The sequence below is a fragment of the Marmota flaviventris genome, chromosome 13 (assembly GCF_047511675.1).
Source record: "Marmota flaviventris isolate mMarFla1 chromosome 13, mMarFla1.hap1, whole genome shotgun sequence".
NCBI lineage: Eukaryota > Metazoa > Chordata > Mammalia > Rodentia > Sciuridae > Marmota > Marmota flaviventris.
Window position 1 is genome coordinate 66,230,883 of NC_092510.1, and position 23,066 is coordinate 66,253,948.

The 23,066-nt window shown below is 44.1% G+C and overlaps 1 protein-coding gene across 1 annotated transcript in view; it reads right to left on the bottom strand.

Moving 5' to 3' along the window:
• B4galt1 (beta-1,4-galactosyltransferase 1) overlaps positions 1 to 23,066 on the bottom strand; it is a 53,052-nt gene that overhangs the window by 5,739 nt on the left and 24,247 nt on the right. Inside the window, exons 2-3 of the mRNA XM_027930876.2 lie at positions 16,826 to 17,061; positions 2,599 to 2,786 (exon numbers count right to left, since the gene is read on the bottom strand). Of these exons, the coding sequence (XP_027786677.1) occupies positions 2,599 to 2,786; positions 16,826 to 17,061 (424 nt within the window). The remainder of the gene's footprint in view (positions 1 to 2,598; positions 2,787 to 16,825; positions 17,062 to 23,066) is intronic.

The following is a 23,066-nucleotide window of genomic DNA, read 5'->3' on the forward strand; positions in this document are numbered from 1 at the left end:
CTGGGGATTGAACCCAGGGTCTCACACATGCTAGGCAAGTGCTCTACCACTGAGCTACAACCCCAACCCCTCTGCCCTGTTTTGATTTTACGTCAGGGCTCACATTATTCTAAGACACAGGTATCAAAACACAAAATCTTCCTTTTTCTAATAATAGTGCTGTTTCTGTGGTTATCTAGAAACCAGTCAGTGACAAGAGTGGGCATAAGCCTAATTCTTCCACTGTGGCTCAGGAATCTGCTTTCTATGTGTCCTGCTCTTACAAGAAGTCCTTATTCGGAATCCTGAATCTGAGATTGTTTTGAAGTCTCCCTATGCCTACTCTATCATGCGCCCCTTCCCACAGGCTCCTATCTACCAATCTAGTGTTCACTCTTTTAAAGGCATACTGCTTAAACACTAATCCTAACAGCTGAGGCGCCTTTTCTGGAACTTTGCCCAAATAAAATTTTCTTTGAAATTTCTACTTTATCATAACTTAGCAAAATGCATAACAATAAATCTACTTTTATATTTCCAAGTAGTAGGGCATCGGGGCTCTCATCCTTCCTTACCTTTTTATATTTCAATATTTCAATGGTTATGAACAGTGGACTCCCAAAGGACACAGAATAAGCACTGATGAGAAAGATCAAGAATCAGGACATGACTCAAAGGCCATACAAAGGCCTTCCTGTGGGTCTACCAAATGGTTCAGTCTGTGCTCTCAATCTTAAGACTCTTACTAGACTCCAAAGAGACTAAAAGCCATCACATAAATTAAGAAAAACTCCAGCTCAGACTTTGAAGGAAGTCACCCAAATCATGTAGAACAGTGTGAATTCAAGATATAACTATGATTGTCAAATACATTCAGGAATTCTGACCACAAGTATCCACAAGCAAAGATTCTTAATAAGTTGAAGGTAATTTATTTGTAATTAGGTGTCATCACTTAGAGGCCAAGTCATCCATCTACCTTTTGGCATACCTTACACTACTGTCCAACAGCAGAGGTGTCCAGACCAATAGGGTGTTTTGATAATCACTGTTTTTACAAAAATGGATTCTTAGTTACCTCAGTGGAAGTATACATAGAGTTGATAAGCTTTGGTTTTGCTGCCTTTGCTGATTTCTCTTACCTACCTGCTCCATCCCCCAAACCTGACTGGTTCTCTGTAAACCAACATGGTGCTATGGAAAAGAACTGGGTGATCACTTGGGCCCCATTCTGGAAGAACAAGATGTGTCAGGGGATGAATCTGTGTATTTCAAAGAGAGGAAAATACACAGAAAGGGAGGGACAAAGGGAGGACCCGAAGTGATTATAGCAGAGTCAGAAAATGATATTCCATTTACTTTCCTTCAGCATATTTAGCACCTGAATAGCTTTGATCTGGGGCAGACCTATATATACCCCCAGCCTTAATGGCCCCAAGCCAGGGAGGGTAGGAAAAAGGATGAGAACAAAATGAATCTGACAGAAAGTAGTTGTATCTTCACAAAGGACCTGCTGCCTGCACAGCCCAGTTTCCACTGGTTTTTGGCCTAAAATAGGGGTACCTAACATTCAGGGTAACCTGCAGCATACCTTCCTGGGGCGTCATGTCTACTTAAAGCAAAGAAGGGACTGGTTATGTTAGTCAACTTATGGGTGATTTAAAAGAATTTTATATTAATACAAATATGAATAAATTGAGTGATAAAAGGCATATTTATTTACTTTTAAAATAGAACAATGGACTACAAGGTCACATTTTGCATGTCAAAATGCTTTGGATTATACCCTTGCCCCTGGAGACAGGTATCACTGGCCTCATCAGTAGAGGCATTTTGGTGGAAAAGTTTGGGCTCCATGCTTAAGCAGAAGCATGTGCACTGTTGGGAAACAGAATCATGTTCCTTCTTAAAGTGCCAAGAAATTCTGCTGAGGCATTCAACCTCAAAAATTCAGTGGTGGTGATGAGGGGATTATTTCGATTTGCTTTCCAAACTGTGTGGGGGCAGGGAAGAACAAAAAAGAAAACCTAGCAACTGGGGCCTAAAGATAAGAGTTATCCCAAACATTAAAAACTCTTCTGAGGGGTGTGCAGGTGGGGTGGGGGGGCTAGGGTTGTGGCTCAGTGGTAGGGCGCTTGCCTAGCACGCATAAGGCACTGGGTTCCATCCCCAGCACCACATACAAAACCTAAATAAACAAAATAAAGGTATTGTGAACATCTACTAAAATATTTAAAAAACTAAACTAAAAATATTTTTTGAAAAAACTGTTCTTGGGGCTGGGATTGTGGCTCAGTGGTAGAGTGCTTGTCTCACATGTGTGAAGCACTGGGTTTGATTCTTAGCACCACATAAAAAATAAATCAATAAAATAAAGGTATTTGTCCATCTACAATTTAAAAAATTAAAAAAGAAAATAAATAAATAAACTGTTCTCATCTGCATACACAGAGATTATAGGCATTTCTGGATTGCTTTTTCCTTCTCAAATGATAACTGACTCTATGCCTAAAAAGCTGTCATTTCTCAGAGACAGCGTACTCCTTCAGAGCCTAGAGAAACTGTATTTCTTAGTCAACATATAAGAGTTTACTGCACACTCTGGCGAATATCTCTTACCTAAATCCAAACTTGTCCATTGCAACTGAAATGTGCCGTGGCTGTGGGAAACACCTGTAGGCATTGTGGTCATCCATTGGAATGAGGTCTACATCACTAAACACAAAGCAGTTGTAGTCATAGTCCTTCAGGGCTTCTTGAAAACCAATATTGAGGAGCTTCGCGCGATTGAACATGGTATCTCCAGCCTGGTGCAGAAACAAAGAAACTGATATCAGAGGCCATAAGACCTGTGTGCAAAACATTCACAGGGACAGGTGACTTGTCTGCTACACGTGGTCATTAGTCAACTCTTGGACCTCATTTTTTTCTGCCTTTACTTCAGAAATCCACCCTGAATGCCAACCCTGTCATTCAGCAATCCCACTTGTAGAGTTTACCATGCAGAAAGACTTGCATGTATGCAAATAGCTGAAAAATACACAGTGTGCAACGCAGAAGACTGCAAACATCCCTAGGGAACTGGTTAAGTAAGTTATGGTGCAAACATATGATGGAATAGAGCTGTTAAAAAATAAGGAAGCTCTAAAACAAAAGGTAAAACAGATGTATCATTTATATATTTTTTGCATACATCATACCACAAATAGGTTAACTCAAAGAAAGATAAATAGGAAATTGGTGACAGTTGGAATTTTTCATTTCTACCCTCTTTAACTATGGTTTGATTACCAATCATGTGCCTTTAATGTGTCCACCAGTCACTAAAGTAAACACCTGAGAAACATGGTGAACCTAACTCAACCTCTGCCCTCACAGTGCTCATAGTGTAGGATAGGAAGCAGTCTGATATACACCACGACAGAATCAGAAGGTATGAGAGAGAAGGTCACTGGGGTCCAGAGCACCAAGTGGTACACGAGTAATTCATATTTTATTGACTTGTTTATTTTCAGTATCCCCCACTGGAATGTAAGTTCAAAGAAGGGTAGAATCTTATGTTCTTTATTCACATGTGTCCCACTGTCATATAATAAGAGCTCAATCAATAGTTGTTGGTTGGCTACATGAATGAATGAATGATAGATGGATGGATGGATGAATGGATTTCAACATACAATGGCAAATGGCAACCCTTTCAGGGAAGATCCAACCAAAGAGGGGGCGGTCCTGCTTGTACCAATTCCTATGGCCTCAGATTAGTAGGGACAGTCCCAGCACTGCAGCCATCATCCCTCATACTTAGCAGTTCACAAAGTCCTCCAATACATGTGCTGTCATTCTGACCTCACAATACCACCATGAGGAAACAATGGCCTAACACTTTGGAATCCTCACTTACTACTTTTCCCCATTATCTTTTGGGATCAACAAATAAGGGTCCTCTCCTTTGGGAAGAAAATGTCCCACAAGGACTTGAAGTCATTACGTAATCTCAAAAGTGCGACATGTAAAATCTCTCTACACATGTAGAGTACTTGGAAACCGGTACTCCACATGCTGCCTGTGTGTGCACAGAGTGCACTCATGCCCCACTGCTGTTCAGCATCAGACAGGTAACTCAGAAGCAAACATAGAAAGACGGATACCAGGAAGTCAGAAAAAGAAGCCAAGAGAATAGTAAATGAACTAAGAAAACATGATACACATAAGAACGCCTTTCTTCAGCTCCTGACAAAGCTTTCCAACCATTCGTGGTGAAAGGAGAAGGCTGCGCCCAAGGCACACTGCCTGACCAGGTAAGAGTCAATTTGGAATTTAGGGCCCAGCTAATTCAGTATTGGTTATGAGGCAAAAAGAAGTTCATGTTTAGAAACTGCATATGAAAACAATGGAGTTATTGAAATTATTGTTATAAAACATACTGCCAATATTCACTAGAAGAATATCATATCAGGTAAGTGTTCCTAAATTCATGGCATATCAATTATCTTGACAGTTCTATAAACACCCTTGCCCCCCTCAACCAGGCTTACTTTTTTTGAATATGAAGCTCCCCTGACCACTTTTTTACAAGTGAACAGGAGGTATTCCCACAAAGTTTTTTATACCTGTGGAAAAGACTCCAAGGCTGGCTGCTCAGCTCATGCCATGCCTGTTTCTCTTGGTACACTCCCCCAAAACTGGTGCAAGGGGCCTCTTGATGGCCATCTCTGTACCACAGGGCCTGCTGGCCAAGACGGCTTTTTTTTTTTTTTTTTAATCAGATACCTAATAGAGATTGAACTAAGCAAACTTTCCTTCTTCAGAACTAAAAATTTGGAACCATGAAAGAGCACCCTGGGGCCAAGTCCCATGAACAATGGCGACCTGGAGAAGCCCAAGAAGACCTTCCTCTGCCCCTTTTCCCTATCAGTGCCCTAACTGCTCCTTCAACTCAGAAGAGCACCCCAGCATCTGGCCCACGCTTAGAACTGGTCAGGCAATTTTCCAAAATAACCTGAATTACACATTGTTTCTCCCATCCTCTCAGTATGGCCTCATCTGAATAAACCAGGAAGAGAAGAAGTACATAGTGCAATAGTGGGTGCTATTTTCTACCTGGGCCCCTAGGAACACCAGATCTATAGAAGAGTAGATGAGGAAAGAGTGTTTTCCTCTTTCGTGGAATTCCAGAAAAATGAAACATTGAGTACTCACTGTTCATGACAAGAAAGACAAGCCTGGCAAGCCCCACCTCATCTTCCCCAGGGGTGGGAAGATCCCGAGCCTCATTCCCTCCTGTCCTTACCAGGCATATTCATTCTCTACATCTGCTATTTCATTCACTTAAGTGCACATTTATCAGGCACCTATTGTGAGGCCTCATCAAATATTAAAGTGTGACAAATGCACACATTTTTATCCCAGGAACACCAGCTTCTTCACATTAGCTAAGTAACTTTGGGCATATTACACCTCTAAGACTTAGTTTCTTATTTTATGTCATGGGGATTGTATTAAATGAGACAACACATGGTGACAAGTTAGCTACTATCACAACACCATCCACCTTGAACCATCAGTCCTTTCAAAATGCCTCTCAAGGATCCAATGTGGAGACTCCACCTTTTCTGGTGTTCACTCATGTCCTTCCTAACCAGCTTCAAGATTCTTCCCCCAAATCCTGTTTTTCTGATGGAGACTTTCAAAAACGGATTAAGGCTTAAGTTAATAAGTCTGTGGCTCACATGATTAATCTTCAACAGCAGAAGAAAGTCAGGAACCTTTAGAGATCTGTGAAATGCATGGAAATTCATACTTGGTGAAAAGGAGCCAGCACTGGGAGCAGGTGTCATTTTAAAGCCCAGATTTTTTTGGGTGGGGTGGGGTGGGATGGAGGTACCAGGGATTGAACCCTAACCACTAAGCAACATCCCCAGCACCCCTGCTTTTTTTTAAAAAAAAAAAAAAAAGAGAGAGAGAGAGAGAAAATTTTTTTAGTTTTCGGCAGACACAACATCTTTGTTTGTATGTGGTGCTGAGGATCGAACCCGGGCTGCACGCATGCCAGGCGAGCGCGCTACTGCTTGAGCCACATTCCCAGCCCCTAGCGTACCTGTTTTTTAAAATTTTTTTTAAATTGTCAATGGATTTTATTTTGTTTACTCATATGCAGTGCTGAGAATCCAACCCACCCAGTGCCTCACACATGCTAGGCAAGCACTCTACCACTGAGCCACAATCCTAGCCCCAATCCAGGCCCTTTTTATATTTTATTTTGAGATAGGGTCTCCCTAAGTTGCTGAGGTTGGTTTTGAACTCACAATCCTCCTGCCTCAGCCTCCTGAGCTGCTGGGATTACAGGTGTGCACCACTGCCCCTGGCAAAGCCCCAGATTTTAAAGGTGGGTTTTCACCTTATATTGGTAGACAAGATTTATAGTTATCCTTTCTTTCCAGGGCAACTGGTTGCTCTTAGAGGGAGAAGACAAGGAAAAAAAGGCAGGGGATAATCTAAAATCCCCAAATAACTGAGCACAGGCCATTGCAGAATGAGACCAAACTCACAGGGTGGGTGTGGGAGGGAGAAGACAGTTCTAGGAGCAGAGAAGTCCATTGCATGGTGAGAAAATTTGTAAAGGCTCTGAAGAAAAGAGAGCATTCAAGGAACTACAAGAAAATCAGAATGGGTGAAGCCAGAATGATACCTGAAGGTAGAGGTGGACCAAATCATAGGGTTGGAGGCAAGCTGGGCACTTGCTAAGGTACTTAGTCTTTATCTTTATTTAGGTCATAGAGAGCCTTAAAGAATAATTCCACGTCAAGGAGGGATTTGTGCTTCAATCCAAATAAAGGCAGGGAGACCAGTTAGGAACTGTTGTATGATTCATGTGAGAGACACGGAGCAAGGTAAGATGAAAATACCTCCCTGGGGGCTCTATACAGAGGCTCATCAGGGGATGTGTACTGTACCTGCAAGCAGCCTTTGGACAGGAGGGTGCTGGGAATGTTTTAGGACAGGTACCAGAGTTTGGTCTAATCCCTAGGAAAATCTTTGCTGTAGGTAAGGTAACCCTGACAGATGACCAACTACAGAAAGCCATGCCTCCACACCATGTCCAAGTCCTAACTGTCTCTAGAAGATCTTTTTTGTCCAACCACCCTGCCTTTCCTGGATGACAGGCCCATGTGTGTCACTAACAGGCATATCCCCAGACCATGATGGCTTGGGGAAAGACCTGGCCTCTCCTCCATCAAAAGACACAGCAGCAATGAAGTTGCTGCCAAGACTCGCAGTGAATCAGAATTTTCATAGGATAAGAGAGATGATGTTGTGCCCATATACATGCACGAGGGGTGGCCTATCATAAAGCCACCTCTGCCCCTGGGGCCCACAGTTACCCCAGGCTCTTAATACCACAGATCTAGAAAAGGCAGCATCCTAGGCAGTGACACATCCTAGTGCTTTTCTGTGCCTACTCAGATTCAGAGAGAAAGGAACTTGGCCGAGTGGGTTGTGAGAAGGTGGTGATAGATCAGGGGTTGAGGCAGCTCTGGCTTGGGCATTCCTGCAGGCCCACATGTGGATCTTGGGAGAATAGACCAGCAAGAAGGTGATGCCTAGAGAATTACTGGGAAGAGCCAGGGATTATACAAATGCTGAACTTGTGGAGGGCTAAAATCCACTCATTCATGAGTTCATAGCAGTTGGGTTCTGGTATTTAACCATAATAATATGGTCATCCTGGACTTAGACACAAACTTCAACAGAACTTGGATTTGAGATATAGCTCTTCATCCAATGAGTGTAAGAATTGGATCCTTCAGTATCAGGAACCAGGCTAAGGAGACAGCTCTCTGTCAGCCAAAGTAATCACTCACAAGAGTAGAATGAACATCACATCCTTGACTCCTGCTGCATAGGACATAGGCCAAAGGCACAGAGCTCACAGAACCAACAACTCAGCAGGGATTCTGGATGAGGCACACACTGAGGAGAGTTTTGACCCAGCTCCACAGAAGCCAGAGTGGGATGCCTGCTTCTTATCAAAGAGGCACTGAGACCATTCTTCCTTTCTGCAGAATACATAAGAGGGTGGCATTAATACTTCCAGAATGTTTAAGATAAAAGTTGGAGAAAGGGCTGGGGATGTGGCTCAAGCGGTAGCGCGCTCGCCTGGCATGCGTGCGGCCCGGGTTCGATCCTCAGCACCACATACAAACAAAGATGTTGTGTCCGCCGAAAACTAAAAAATAAATATTAAAATTCTCTTTCTCTCTTTAAAAAAAAAGTTGGAGAAAAATACTTTTCAGATAAAGGCTTATCTTTCAGAAATTTATTTGCCATCTGTATTAAGACTACAAAAACAAGGGCTGGGGATATAGTTCAATTGGGAGTGCTTGCCTTGCATGCACAAGGCTCTGGGTTCGATCCCCACTATCACAAAAAAAAAAAAACTACAAAAACATATAAACTGTTTCTGAACCCATAATCTTACATCTGAAAATCTAGCCTAGGAGATAATCCTAAATGTGGAAGAAGCCAACACGGAGTAAACATCAGACTCAAAGATGTCCAGTATGGTATTACTTACAGTCTTCTGATAGAAGAAAGGCTAAGTTCATTCTAAGAACTCTGTGATCAGCTACTATGAAGGCATGGAACACAATGAATATGAATACCATGAAATAACATGGGAAGATGTGATGATATGGAATTTTTTTAAAAAGCAAGACAAATATTTATATACATATGGAATGAGCTCAACTCTGGTTTAATTAAAAGAAGGCAAAGTCTCTCAGACTTCTTCTGTACAATGAGCAGGCTTCCAGCAATCTCAGTGTTTCCAAATGAGCCCAAGCCCTTTCCAAGCCCTTCCCTTGCCTGGGAGACCACAGGGCGAGAGGCAGCACACTCACAGAATTATTCACATATTCTAACCAGCAGGGCCTTGGTGCTGAGTTTGATTTGAGGACATTACCAGGGTGGTAGCAGCGGTGGTGGCGGCAGCGATGGCAGCGGCAGTTAGGGTGGCAGCAGTAGTTAAGTCGGCCTTCCTCTCTCTTTCTTTATAGGAGACGGAGAATACAGAAGAGAAGGTAGGTGGAGAGTAAGAAGCAGACCACAGAGAGGGAGTCCTCCTTCAGCTTGCTTTGCTATAAGCAGGATTAATAAGTAAATGCAAAAGGCCCCCGCTAGAAGGGAAAAAAAGAGAAGGATGGATGCAAGGGAGAGAGGTAAAAGGGAGAGAGAGGCATGTGTCAAGGCTATAAAAGAAAAGGATCCCATTCTGACCACCCCTGTTTGAGGGTAGAGGCAGCATCCTAGTTGCTTCCTTGTCACAGAGTCAAGGGGAGTGGAGAGAAAATGGCATTTCCCAGAACAATGTCCAGGGAGGCAATTCACCAGCAATGTGAGTATCAGTAAGTGCTTCAACACATTCCCCAGGAGAATGAAGAGACATAGCCAGTGAAGGGAGAACAGAGCAAAGGGACAGCACTCAAATAGTAGAGGTACAGACACTATCAGCTCTCCCATGCCACTTCCACCTAGAGAGGCCCAAGAGCCCAAATGAAGTGGAGGCTGCAGGTAAGAGCCCCATCCGTACATGTATCCATTTGGGCACAAACAGCTCAAGGAGGAAATGGAAGGCAGGGGTGAGGGCTGGCACACAGAGATAGATGATCAAGACAGAAACCAATACAGTCGGGGTCACAGTTCAGGCAGCGTCCTCAGAACTAGGGTGGACCCATGGGTCTGCTTCATCCTCACTTGATCTTGAGCATGTGTAGGAACAGCTGTCTGGACAGATACTCTCATGCACTGAGGATACAAAGGGCTTCTCCAGATCCACACATGAGCAGCCTTGTAATAGTTCCTACCACCCTAAAACAGGGCACAGATGAAAAGGAGAGTGAAATAATTTCAAAGCCAAAGATTCCTCAGGGCAGCAAGCTGGGTACTCCCTATACATTCCCATAGCCCTTTAGGCCAGGGTCTATCCGGCAGTATAATAAGTAGGTAAGGCTCTCAGGGGCTCTGTGTCTGTTACTGCCTCACTCAACCTGACTCTTGTGACCTAGTAAAACTGCATTGGCATGTATATGTGGGGTGTTCTGGTAGTAAACAGGTAAGGTGAGGCATTCCTTAGGCCTCAGGTAACCTTTGTCCAAATCCTGTCTCCACATTTTGCAATCTTCCTTAAGCAGGAACAATGAGACTCATTTGGCTCACTGGAGGGCTATGGTGGTCAAAATTTAAAGGACCATAAAGGAGTTTATGACCATGAATAACCATAGGTCTAAATGAGGTTGTCTATAGTTATCCTAAAAGGGTGGTCACCCTGAGGACTGTGTCACAGGCAGCGTGTACCCTAGTCAACACTGAGCAGGAAGCTTAAGGGAGAGGCCCCAGGGAGGGCCTGTGCAGGTTCCCAAGGGTCACTATCTGGCCAGGACAGGAGAGGAGGCTTCATCTCTAAGAGGTACAGACCCAGCCAGAGGACCCAGACAAAGGGGTCCTGAGAGTGGGTAGAAATAAATGGGCAGGAGTCACAGAGAGAAGGTCCATGTTCCAAGCTCTGAATCAAATCTATAGTGGACTCTATAATAGCTGCATGGTCAGGGAGGCGGGAAGGAGACAGGCCTAAGGGACTGGGAGACCAGGGACTGGCATGAGTACAAACACAGATAATCACTCCTTTTTAGAAACTTCCAAGTAGCCTGGGAACAATAGGGAGGGAGAAGACAGTTCTAGTCTTTAGAGCTAATGAGGTGTATGTATGTGTGTGTGTGGGCGGGAATGTTTAGAAAGACGCCCCTGGGGGAGGAAAGCAGGCAGAGAGGACAACATAAGAAAAGGCAAAAACAGGAGAACAGAAGTCAGGATGAGGATAGAGTCCAGTGTGGCTGTGGCACACAGTGTGTGAAGCGGGATGAGGAGGAAGGGGCTGGAGGTAGATCAGCATCAGACAGCAGATGGTCTCAGATGCCAAGCTCAGGGCTTTAGACCATTTCAACCCTTGCCTGTGGTCAGTGGGGTCATGCATAAGGTTTTAAGAGAGGGAATAATGTGGTCAAAACTAGAAAGACTTGGGGCAGCTGAGTGAGGAGACCAGAGGCACCAGAAAGTATGTAATGGAACCAGAGATAGCACTCCTGGTTAGTGATTCAGGGGCAAAGGGCTGTCACAGTTATGGCGCACGTACATGGCCAGCTATGCCTGCATTTCTCACCCATTTTGTAATTTTTATAAGGGGCAATCCCATAAGCATGTTGTATTTTATTTTTCAGGACTAGTACAGACAGGTGGCAACCTGCCTTTCATTCACCTTGGGTGGTTTTATAGCTTCCTTTCCTGGCTGAAGTATGAGGAAGCACAATGTACATTCCAGTTCACAGTCTGACATCCATCTCTACATCAAGGTCCTGGTGCTGGACTTAAGGTAGGAGTTCATGACTCAGCGCAGCACTCTTGGCTCCAAGAGAGGTATGTTCTGGGACCCCGTGTTAGTCAGGTTTTTGTCGCTGGGAAAAAATACCTCAGAAAAACAACTTAATAAGAGGATTTCTTTTGGCTCGCAGTTTAAGAGGTTTCAGTTCATGGTTAGCTGGTTCCATTGCTTTTGGGTCTGAAGTGAAGCAGAACATCATGGCTGAAGGGCTCTGTGGAAGGAAGCTTCTCAGCTCATGGTAGCCAAGAAGCAAAGAGAGAGAGAGGGACTGGAGACAAGATATACCTTTCCAGGACATGCCCTCGCTAACCTACTTCCTTTAACTGAGCTCCACTTCCTACAGTTTTCACCACCTCCCCAATAATACCATCAACTTTTTAATCCATCAGTATATTAATCCATGGAAGAAGTTAGTGCCCTGTGATCGAAATCACTTCCCCAAAGCTTTTAACACCTAAGACTCTGGGGGACATTCCAGATCCAAACTGTAAGAGACCCTAATGGTATTCCCACACACTGGTGGCTAAGGCAGGAGGAGGAGCGGAGACCCAGAGGACAAAGAATCATGCTTGCTCTTCTCCATCTCAACTGGTAACATCCTTCCTGCTCATCCCTCCAACACCGTTATTTTGAGATGTAAGTTGTTATGGTGGTTAGAGGGGCCAACAGCAAACAAGGGTGTTAATAGCTTCCTATGGACAGGAGTACGAGCCACAAAACTTGTGAAAGTTCACCCTGTCTGTGGCCTTGAGATACAATCCTCCTCTGAAGGAGCTTACATAGTTGGTCCCTGAGTCCTCTGAGATTCTGACACTTGACCCACACCATTACCCATTACCCACTGCCCTCTGATCCCATGGAACCCACAAAAAATGGAAACAAGGTCCTGATGCTGGCACTATCAAATGAAGCAGGGAACAGGGTGAGCAGTTAAGAATGTATCACCATACTACTAGGTAGAGACAATAGGAAGGAAGAATGGAGGGTGGAGAGGAAAGACGCAAATCATAGCAGTAAGACGCAAATCATAGCAGTAACAGCTAATATTTACTGAGAGTTTATCATGTGCCAGGTGCTTCACATGTGCCTACCAAGGAGGAAACTCAGGTCTGAAGAGCTTACATAGCTACCTAAGGTCGTTGACTGTGAAGTGGCAGAGCCAGAGCTGAACCCTGGTGGTCTGAGCATGGAGCTCACTCCCAGGCCTGGACACGGGCTTTGAGAAACACCCAGAGGGAAGAGACTAAATGACCACAAGGAGAGTTATTGTGATACAGTGAGAGGACACCGAACTTGGTTGGAATCAAAGGCTGGGTGGGGTTTGAGCCATGTAGCCCTACTGTTATTTATGTAACTTTCTACTGGTCACTCGCTATATCTGAGTCCTGGTTTCCTCACCTGTGACGCAGAGTAGAAATTTTCAGTCTGGCTTCTGGGGTCTGGGCAAGTTCTAGCAAACACTGAAGGAGAAACTAAGGAGGTAGAGATAAAGCAGCGCTCCCACTTCAAGTAGAACAGCACTATTGTGACCTGCTGTAAATGGGGGATTGTGTAATTCCTCAATGGGGCAGAAAAAAGTTCAGTACTGAAAAAATCTGTTTGAGAACCCCTAGACTAGATATCTCAGAGGCCACTTCCATTTTAAGTGATTTTGTTTCTAATCTCAAGTAGGGTGTTGACACTGAAGAGTTAAAATGACACCAGATGTCTAGAATGGGGATAAGTAAAAGGCTCTAATGAAGCCAAAGAGCCCGTCCGGTTTATTTGCTCAACAAATAATCGGCAAGAGTCAAAGCCTGGCACTACAAATCTCTTTTATCCTCTTCTAGAATATGAGCATAAAGCAGAGAACACAGGAAATTTTTAATTTGTACATAAGGTGTGGTCTAAATGGGGCACTTTTCTTTTTCAAGGTTTGGGTTCCTATCACCATTTTATTATGTATTAGATAATTTTCCTTCCTGGAAAGGAGGGCAGACTTCAAGCTGCTTCTTGGCTTGGTTATATGGACTCTGATCACATTTTCCCAAAAGGATAATCAGGGTGGAGTTGGAATGGAAGATATAAGATCAGCTGCGGGAGAGGGGAAAGAGGGCAGGATTCTCTTGGTGGAAAGTCAACCCTTGGAAGAAAAGGAAAATATGAAAAGTGAAAAAACATGTATAAGGATAGAAAGGGGGAGTTGATACTAATAAGACAGGAAAAAGGGGATGAATATATTTGAAAGACTAAATATGGGGGGCAGGGCACTGGGGGAGGGGATCAAACCCAGGGCCCACACATGCTAGGCAAGTGCTCTAGCACTGAGTTACATCTCCAGCTTCAAAAAATAAAATACTTTTTTATGGTAAGTTGTAAGTGGGAAGAGGAATGGGGAATTCCTGGTATTCAAGGAAAGTAAAGAGGTAGTAGGGAAGAGGTGTTAATTTAGGCCTGCTATCCCCCCAAGTGTGATTCACAAAGCATTTGTCACTTGAGATGATTCTTCAAAAACAGTTCTCTGATTAGACAAGCTTGGGAAATTCTTCTGGGGATAACAGTATGCCAGTGCACACTGAAGAATCTGCAAGAATGAGATCTGAGTTCCTCAAATGTATATAGGAACCCTGGACTGGGTATCTCAGAGGCTACATTGATTTTAAGAATTATTTCTCTCTAATCTTAAAGGGCAGGGGCATCTTAACCAGTGTCCAGTATTAGCTAACACAGTGGTTCTGCTGGTCCATGCTAGGTTGATTAGTTATGCCAACTTGGATTTGGATAGGCAGTGGCATGTAGCTAGTGTAAAACATTCAGAAAACTATTATTTCAAGCCTGCTGTATATTTACATAAATTTTGTTACAGGTGCTTAAGCTAATGGCTTAATTTTACTGATCCAATATTTGTTCTGACTTCAGTTAAACAGGGCATGCTCACATTTACCTAAAATTCAACATAGCTATACATTAGCATGTTCTCCTCTTGTCTTCCTTGACCACGGGCAGCTGAATTTAAAAATTCAGCAGCATCATTAACTCACTTTTATTACCTTCTTTATCAAATATGTGTTTTAATCTAACTCTATACTACCCAGAGCACAACGGTCTATCATTTGCTCAAAGCAGATGTGTGGGAGGCCATCAGACGCCTTGCTGAATAAGATCTGACCAAACTGTGTCTACAGTGTATCACTCAGCTACTGGTATAACAACCATCAGAGAGAGAAAAAAAGATGCAGTTGGCATATCCTTGCTGGTGCTTGGTAATGATGACTTCTTCTAGGTGCTCATTGCCATTGTTTTAATAATGAACAGGATCCTGAATCTTGCTATGATCAATGTGTTAAATGGCATTCCAAGCCTGTTATATTATCTATATAAATTGTGTTGTAGGTACTTAAACTGATGGCTAAATTTTACTGTATGTTTTATATTGTATTTAATATTTGAGATTAATGTGGGAGAATAATTAATTAATTTTATTTGTTCTTTTTGGTTACACAGGACAGTAGAATTTATTTTGACATATTTATACAAACATGGAGTAAGTCTTATTCTAATTGGGATCCCAGTCTTGTGGATGTAGGAGGGGAGAGGGGGCGGGGGGGTGGAGAGAAGAGAAGTTAAGTGGATTAGACAAAAAAGAACGAAGGGAAGGGAGATAGGAAAGACAGTGGAATGAATCTAACATGACTCTCCACATCATGTACTCCACCAGACAAATGCCTCTTGACAGGACTTTCTGAAACAAACACTTGCTGGATTGAAGTGACCTGCATTTTGCAGAATATTTATCTGTTTACTCTTACATTCTCTAGAATTCTTCCAAGATGAATCACAACTTTGTGGCTGTCTTGTTTACAGGTATTCATAGGACCCTGATCTATACCTTACTTAGTCAGCAGCCTCAAGGGCTTTGCCACCCCTGCTCTTCTATCTTCAATTTCTTTGTAATAGGACTTGTTCTGCCCTTCTCTGGCTGATGGGCTCAGCTCTACCATCTGGCCCTAGAGACTCTGGAGATTTCCCATTCCACTGATTATTTCCATCTCCAGGAATGTAAAGGTTCCTTCCTTCCTTGAGGTCCCCATTCACGGGCTACAGCTGAAATGCTCATCTCTCCCCCAGCCTTTAGAACCTAATTTACATCCCAGTTCTTCCAGGTCACCGCTCTTTCCTTCCTCTGAGCTTTAAAGCATTTGGCAGTTACCACCCAATCACATGCTATTTGGGATTGATAACAAATTATTGCCTGGAAAGGTCCCACTTGCCAAAAGTGGGTTGGAAACTTCAGGACAGGTAAGACTGAGAATTTAGACTTCTTGAGACTTTCTCTGTAATAACTGATGCAGCTCCATGCCACAGCAATCCTCAGAAGTGCTGAATGGACAGACTGTTGTTTCAAGCTTCTCTTATGGTCCAAGGGAAGGCACACAAAGTTCCTCTATTTTAATGGAAGCAGTAAACTGCCAACAATCTTACTACTTCAAGATGACCCAGAGGCATCTTGAAATGAAAGTTGGACATGGGCATTGTAGAAATGAGCATACTCTTGTCTCTTCAAATGAATTTCAATGAAATTTGGTAAATCAGATGTGTCATTGCACCTAAGAGATTACAGCCTAAGGACATGAATTTAAATATTTGGGATAAACTGAAAATACCAAAGTTATACTCTTGGAAATATAATAATACTCCTCAAGCAGACTGGAATAAACAAAGTAATTTCAATAAAAATGCTCTTAGATCAGTCTGATTCTCCAGGTTGTGGTTATGGGGGCTGATGGTGCTGTCAGCATCAGTTTCCTAAGCAGGACTAAAGCCCAGCACATGCACAGATCAGATATACACTGAGAACTCTTTCTCAGACTCAGCCCAGTCCACAGGCCTCTCAAATGGCCTTGAGTCAGACTTTCCCAGAAATTCACCAGGGGCTGGCATGCAGGCATGTGGCCTCAGCTCAGCTCTCTGTCTCCTGTGGGTGCCCCAGAAGACATTGTCTGACTGGATAAATTCTAAAGCTGCCTAGAAGTCTGATATCTAAATGGGCAGTTTTTGTTTTTTAAAAATAACAGGGAAGTATACAGCTACCCAAAGACAGGAAATAATCAGTGATTTACTTTGGGATAATTAGGGTTTGCATTTTTGTCTCTCAATTTTGCTGGAGGGCTAACTTTCAAAAAAAAACCCAAACAAATATGCAAAAAAAACACCCCAGCAATTCCCCTTAGTTAACAGAGCTTATAGCAACAAGCAAGGACATTGTTTGGCATTTAGCTCATCTATACTGCTTAAATAAAGTAGTGGTGGTACCACTGGCTCTGCACGGTAAAATGCAGGTGTCTAGGAAATCACTCCCCTTCTCCCGCCACTCATTATACACATATGGGCACATATACTTTCCCTCCCTCTTTACATTTTTCCAGACCTCACCTGGTTGATAACATAAATGCCATAATCCAGCTGCTGGCGCTGCAGAATTGGGTGCAAGTAATACAGCCAATACTTGAGGTGCTCCTGCCGGTTGCGGAATGGAATAATGATGGCCACCTTGTGAGGAGAGATGCAGTCCTTGGGGGTGTAACGGCCGCCCACCTTTACCTCTGGGTTCTTCTTTGCCAAAAGTTCCAGATCCACAGGAATGTTAAATTCAATCAGCATGGGGCCAACTAAAGAGATGGAAGGAAGGGGAAGTTAGTAGCTCACTCTATTCTGCAAACTACATCAGATGACCAAACCCCACCTACAGAGGAGACATCTCCTTCTGGGCAGCAGTGTGGTCATGGAAAGGGTGCCCAGCAATAGGTAACACTAGGGTGAAATATCATCTCAGGAAATCCCTAAGTGCTGAAAGCCCTATGTTCTAGCAACAACCCATGCCCACTCCAGAGCTGGGCAAACCTTAGGTTACCCTATGGCGCACTTCAGACTCCACTAGAAAATGGAAATAATTTTTCTCAGACTTCCTGACAGGCCATTGTAAGCATGAGTAATCATAGATGAGAAAGCACTTTCTCTGCTGGATGCAGTGGCACCTGCCTATAATCCCAGCTACTCAGGAGGCTAAGGCAGGAAAATAACTAGTTCATGTACAACCTGGGAAATTAGACCCTGTCTCAAAATAAAAAGTAAAATGGACTTGGGATATAATTCTGTAGTAGAGCATCCCTGGGCTCAATCCCCAGTACCAAAAAAGAAACTCCTTTCTCAAAAATCTTATATTTGAGACCTAACTCTGTCACTAGCCAGCTGGGAAGTCTTATACAAAGGACTGATGTGGCTCTCTAAACTTGTTTTGAGGAGAGGGGTGTGTGTGTAGGTCACTGTGAAGGACCCCAGCTGCGGATCAGAAGGTAGTGGGGAGTAAAGGGACATGATATAGAGGTTAACCAAACTCCATAGGGAGAGGCAATTAGACCACAAAAGAGACTGAGGGGAAAGAAAAGAAACCCCTGGAAAGAACAAAAGCTTAGAAGCAGTAGTGGGAACTGTCACCAAGAGGATGAAGAAAGTTAGAAAAATCAGAGATGCCTCCAAAATTTCTGGCCTGGAAGAACATGGATCCAGATCAGATCACTAAGAGATCTCTCGGCTCAGAAGAAACAATGATGAGCTGTGGTCGGTAGATACTGAGGTAGTGAATATAGAGGCAAAGTAAAAAGTTGAGGTCCAGATACAGGGCATTTGGCACACACGGTGTAGTCCAGGAACACACAGGAATCAGGGATAGAGCCAAGATGTAGACCCAGGCTCACAGTACTCACTGTACATCAGCCTTCCTCTCAAATGGGTTCCAGGAAATAGGCTCAGTGGGAAGACATGTCCCTGGTCAAATCAGGTTGGGAACCCTGCTTCTGGAAAAGCATGACACACACCAAGGGCTCTGAGGAACTGTGCAGTCAAGAAATTCCTTTCACTTTATTAACCCATCATTTCCCAAACTTAGTCACAGGACCGTTTTGTCAGGAAATACATTTTGGGCACTGTTAACTGCAGTGTAACTGGCCTCACCTTTGAAGCACTAAACAAAGCCAGGAAGCTATAGAACTACAGAACGGGGTGGGAATGCTAACCACAAAACTAACATCAAAGTTCACCTGAAAAGTACTGGTGAGAACCAACCACCCACAGCCAGGCCCGATGTCCTCAGTCTGCCCTGTTTCAATAACCTATGGCTGCTGCCCATGCAGCCCTTGTGCCCTGGGAAGCACTCATCCTCCTGACAGAAGGAAGCTGCGAGCCATCTCCTCTTGCCCAACAGCAGGTATAACTCACAAGCAGCCGCCCCCTCCTTTCCTTAGCACACTCCTCACATCTTCCCTCCCTCATCACTGACCCAGTTCCATCATCACAGAACCTGTTGCTATTGGTTCATTTTCTTTGAGACACAGCTCTGATCACTTCACCTTCCCGGTAAAAACCTCCAATGGCTCAGAAGCTGTATGGCTTTGCACAAGAAAATGTCAAACCCCTCCTTAGCTGGGCACCAAAGCCCTCAGCTCTGTCTGCCTCCATCTCCTACAAACAAGTTGATGTCCATACCTTTCCCTTTGCCAGAAATGCCCTTCTCTCTATCCTTGAATGGGTACACTTTTGCATTCAGAGACAGGTCTCAACCAGGCTTCATCTTTTACTCTCTTCATTGCCACAGAGCTGAGGCAGTAGAACCCCTGAGGTAGATCTGCTCCCCAAACTCCCAATGCCCTGCTATCTCCCTGGCCATGATCTCCCTCCTGGACACCAGGGGCCTCATAGATCAGTCTCTCTCACAAGACTGCTGCTGACTGCCAAGATGCCCTCAGGTGAGCAGTCACTATTCTCTGGATGTAAGTCAGTGGTCATCCTGGACCAGTTTTTCCCAAACCTGTCATCAGAATCTCCTGAGGCAATTGGTACAAATATAAAAATATTAAGCCCCTCCCTAAAGAATCCAACTCAACAGATCTTGAGAAGGACCTAAGTGGATAATTAACAAGGAGCCCATATGATTCTTACTGGGAAAACTGGGCAATAAGAAGCTGGATGGCTCATCTTCATAAGTCTTGGGACTTTCAGGCAAGAGAATCCACATGGATTTCCACCACTTCACCCTTCCCACAAGATCTGCCAGGCCTGGGCTGCTTAACTTCCCAAACCTATGCAAAGACCTTGAGAGGACCTGTGACACAATGAACTCATGAAAAGAACATCACTGGGTTTTTCTCACTTCAGAGGAGTTGTTTTCCTCACAACATCTGCAACTCACCCAACCTTTGGTTCTGAAGATGTATTACTAAACAACCCCGTTTTCCGGGAACTCAAGAAGCATCTGGACTGTTACCCTACCAACTTGTTCACAGCTTCTGAAACCAACCAAGAAGACAGGAATTCACATGTGGCCTGCCCAACCTCCCCAGAGCCAACACCTGCAGACCAGAAAGTGTCTTAGTGTTGCTCCCTGTAAGTAGTGCAGAAAGGTGGTCCTGAAGTAAAGAGCCCCAGAAATGAGGAAGAGATGCCTGGACCCTGTCCAGCTCTACCAGTGCCTTTCTGGATGATCCTTAGACAAGTACCATCCACTCTCAGAATACTGGTTTTCCCATTTGTAAACTGCAGGATTTTGACTAGATGAACTCTAAGGTCTCATGAGAAGCCCTGACATGCCCAGATACTTGATAAACTAGAAGAAAGGGTCCCAAACCAAGATCTTCTGAAAATCTTTGTTCTCACCTTCTCTGTCCCCAAGAATGACAGGATGAAATGATGAGAGGTAGAAAGAAGCCCAAGCATCACATTCCCCCATGTTCCTTCCTACCTTCCCACCCATGCTTTCTCAAGTCTTTCTTTGATGTCCATCTTTGCCACCTTCTTTTATTCTCCTTCAATATTGTCACTTCTCACTCATCCAGATCTCTGCTTTAAGCATGTGACAGTTCCCAAATCTGTCTCCATCCCACATTTTCTCCTAACCCCACAGCCAATAGGACATGACTAGCTATGTGCCATGGACACCTTAAACTCAATTTGCCCCAAATGAACTCTTATTTAAGACCACCATCAGTGGGGCTAGGGATGTGGCTCAAGTGCTAGCACGCTTGCCTAGCATGCATGAGGTACTGGGTTCGATACTCAGCACCACATTAAAAAAATAAAATAAAAAAAATAAAGACCACCATCAGCATCTAAGGCCTGAATGGCTGGATTCTCCTTCAGGGTTCCTTCAGCAACTGACACTGTTGTTCACCCAGCAAAGGAGCTGATACTTGACACCTGGATGGTCCAAATTTTCCAGTCCTCTTCCTCTTTCTCTAAGCTTAGACTTGCACCTGTGTATACACGTTTTCTCACCTATCTCCACCCCCACACGCAGAGATGTAGAGGGCTCTCCTCTCTCTCTGCACCGTGGCTGCCATGAACTCAGCAACTTTCTTCCACCTTTCCCTTCCACCAGTGTTCTGCCTCACCTTGAGCCTAGAGCAATGGAACCAGTCAACCATGAACTGAACCTCTGAAAACAAAATTTTTCCTCCTCTTAAAAAACAAACAAAAAAACCCAAAACAGGTATACACAGCATGCTGACAATTCATGGGAGCCCATCAAATATGAAACCAGAATCTTTATTCTGAAATGTTTTTCTTTTTTTTTAAACATTTATTTTTTTAGTTGTAGGTGGACACAATACCTTTATTTTTATGTGGTGCTGAGGATCGAACCCAGTGTCTCATGCATGCTAGGCAAGAGCTCCTCCTCTGAGCCACACCACAACCCCAGCCCCTGAAATGTTTGTTTTAACACAAACTCTTCCTGTGATGTGTTAAGACCACTTTTGATTTGTTTCAATCAATATTTTCAGTGTACCAATTGAGTACCTAGTGTATTAGCCCAAGAGGAGTGGATTGAGGGAGGGATAATGGACAAAGATAATTTCTGCCTTCTAGGGGCTCCCTGCTGAGCATGTCACAAAACCTATATGAAAATTACCCCCACAGCTGGCTGAGGAACTTTCTCCTCCAATGGCTCCACCCAGAGCTTTATCACTGAATAGTCTCTCCCGCTCCCCTCTGCATCCCTCTCACAACCCCCATCAAGTCTCGAACAAACTGAGAGCACCTGGCCCCCAATCCTGCCTTCCTTGCCCAATCTGGTAATTCTTTCTCCACTCCTCTCTCTGAAATCTCTACAGCTCTGGGAATTCTGCAGCGGGTCTGGGAAAGCTTTCTAGGGGAGGTGATGTTTTAAGCTGAAGCCAGGCAATTATTGGATTCGGTGATATCAAAGTCTTGGACACCTCAAGACACCTCTGCAGCTCACACTGCTAAGACTGAAGAGCTCACAAATGCACCATACCTGAAGTTGAAGGTCTTCTTGGGTCCAGTGCCAGACAGGAGGCCTCCCTGAGTACCCCACATACTTCCTGCCATTCTGCAGAGGTTGATCTCTGTCATGCACCTGGTTCAGTCCCAATGAGAACACCTAGAGAGCTCAGACTCCAGGAAGAGACGATCAACACAGTTCAGAATCATGCAAACCTGCTACTAGGTCTCAGAGCCACTGCCTAGGGCTGCAAGGGGAAACTACAGGAAGACGCAGAGAGCTGAGGGCTTCAAGACAGTCCTCAGGCCGGGCCAAGGTGCCCTTGCTGTGAGGCGCATGGCGTGTGCTACCACAGGCCCTCGGCCCTGCTGGGCTGGCTTGTGTGTTTTCTTGGCTCTGGGAGCTGGGAAGCAGGGTTACGTAAGCAGATGAGCAGATGTGAGCTGTCCTTGGCTTTCCCGGCTCAAGCTCTGCCACGTGGGCCTCCCGGCTGGGAGTCCAGGTCACGGCCTTGCGTGTAAGTCACTCAATAACTTCAATGTGTGAGCTCAACTCAGACAAATTCCACTATTCCCTTGCCCGGCACGGCAAACCCAAACACACACATGCCCCTCTATCAAAAGCTATGCTAATCTAAGCCAAACCCAGCACAGACTCCTGCCTTGCTTTCATGCTGGCTAAGCCACTAGTTCAATCCTCTAGCCTCAGCATAACAGGCTGGAACATCCAGTTCCTGCTTTCCAACTGATGGGCCATGAGTAGTTCTTGAGACAATCCTTGGCTTGAAGCTGGGTTGTGACAATGTTTCATTAGCTGGAGAAGAAATGGTAAAAGTAAAGACCATGCAGGTTTTCATCAAGCTAACATAATCAACGTAAAATGCCCTTTCAAGACTAAATGCTTCTTACTTTTTAAATGTTAAAATGTCCTTTTTCTTATGAAATCACCATGGTATATTTTGATGCTGGACTGATTTGATTGATTGATTGTAGCACTGAGCACTGAACCCACTGAGCTATATCCCCAGTCCTTTTTATTTTCCTTTTGAGATAGGGTCTCAATAAGTTGCTCAGGTTGGCCTTGAACTTGTGATCCTCCTGCATCAGCCTCCTGAGTATCTGGGATAATAGGTGTGCAACACCATGCCCAACTAGATTGATTTTTTAAAAAATTTTTTTTAAATTCTTCCTTGGCAGCCATGGGTCAAGCCCCTAAGTTTCTTTTGAAATTTTCCTTGGCAAGAAATTAAAACAGGGAGAAGGGATAGGAAGAAAAAAAGACAGTAGAATGAATCAGACATAACTTTCCCATGTATATACATAAATACACCACAGTGAAACTCTACATCAGCTACAACCACAAGACTGAGATCCTAATTAG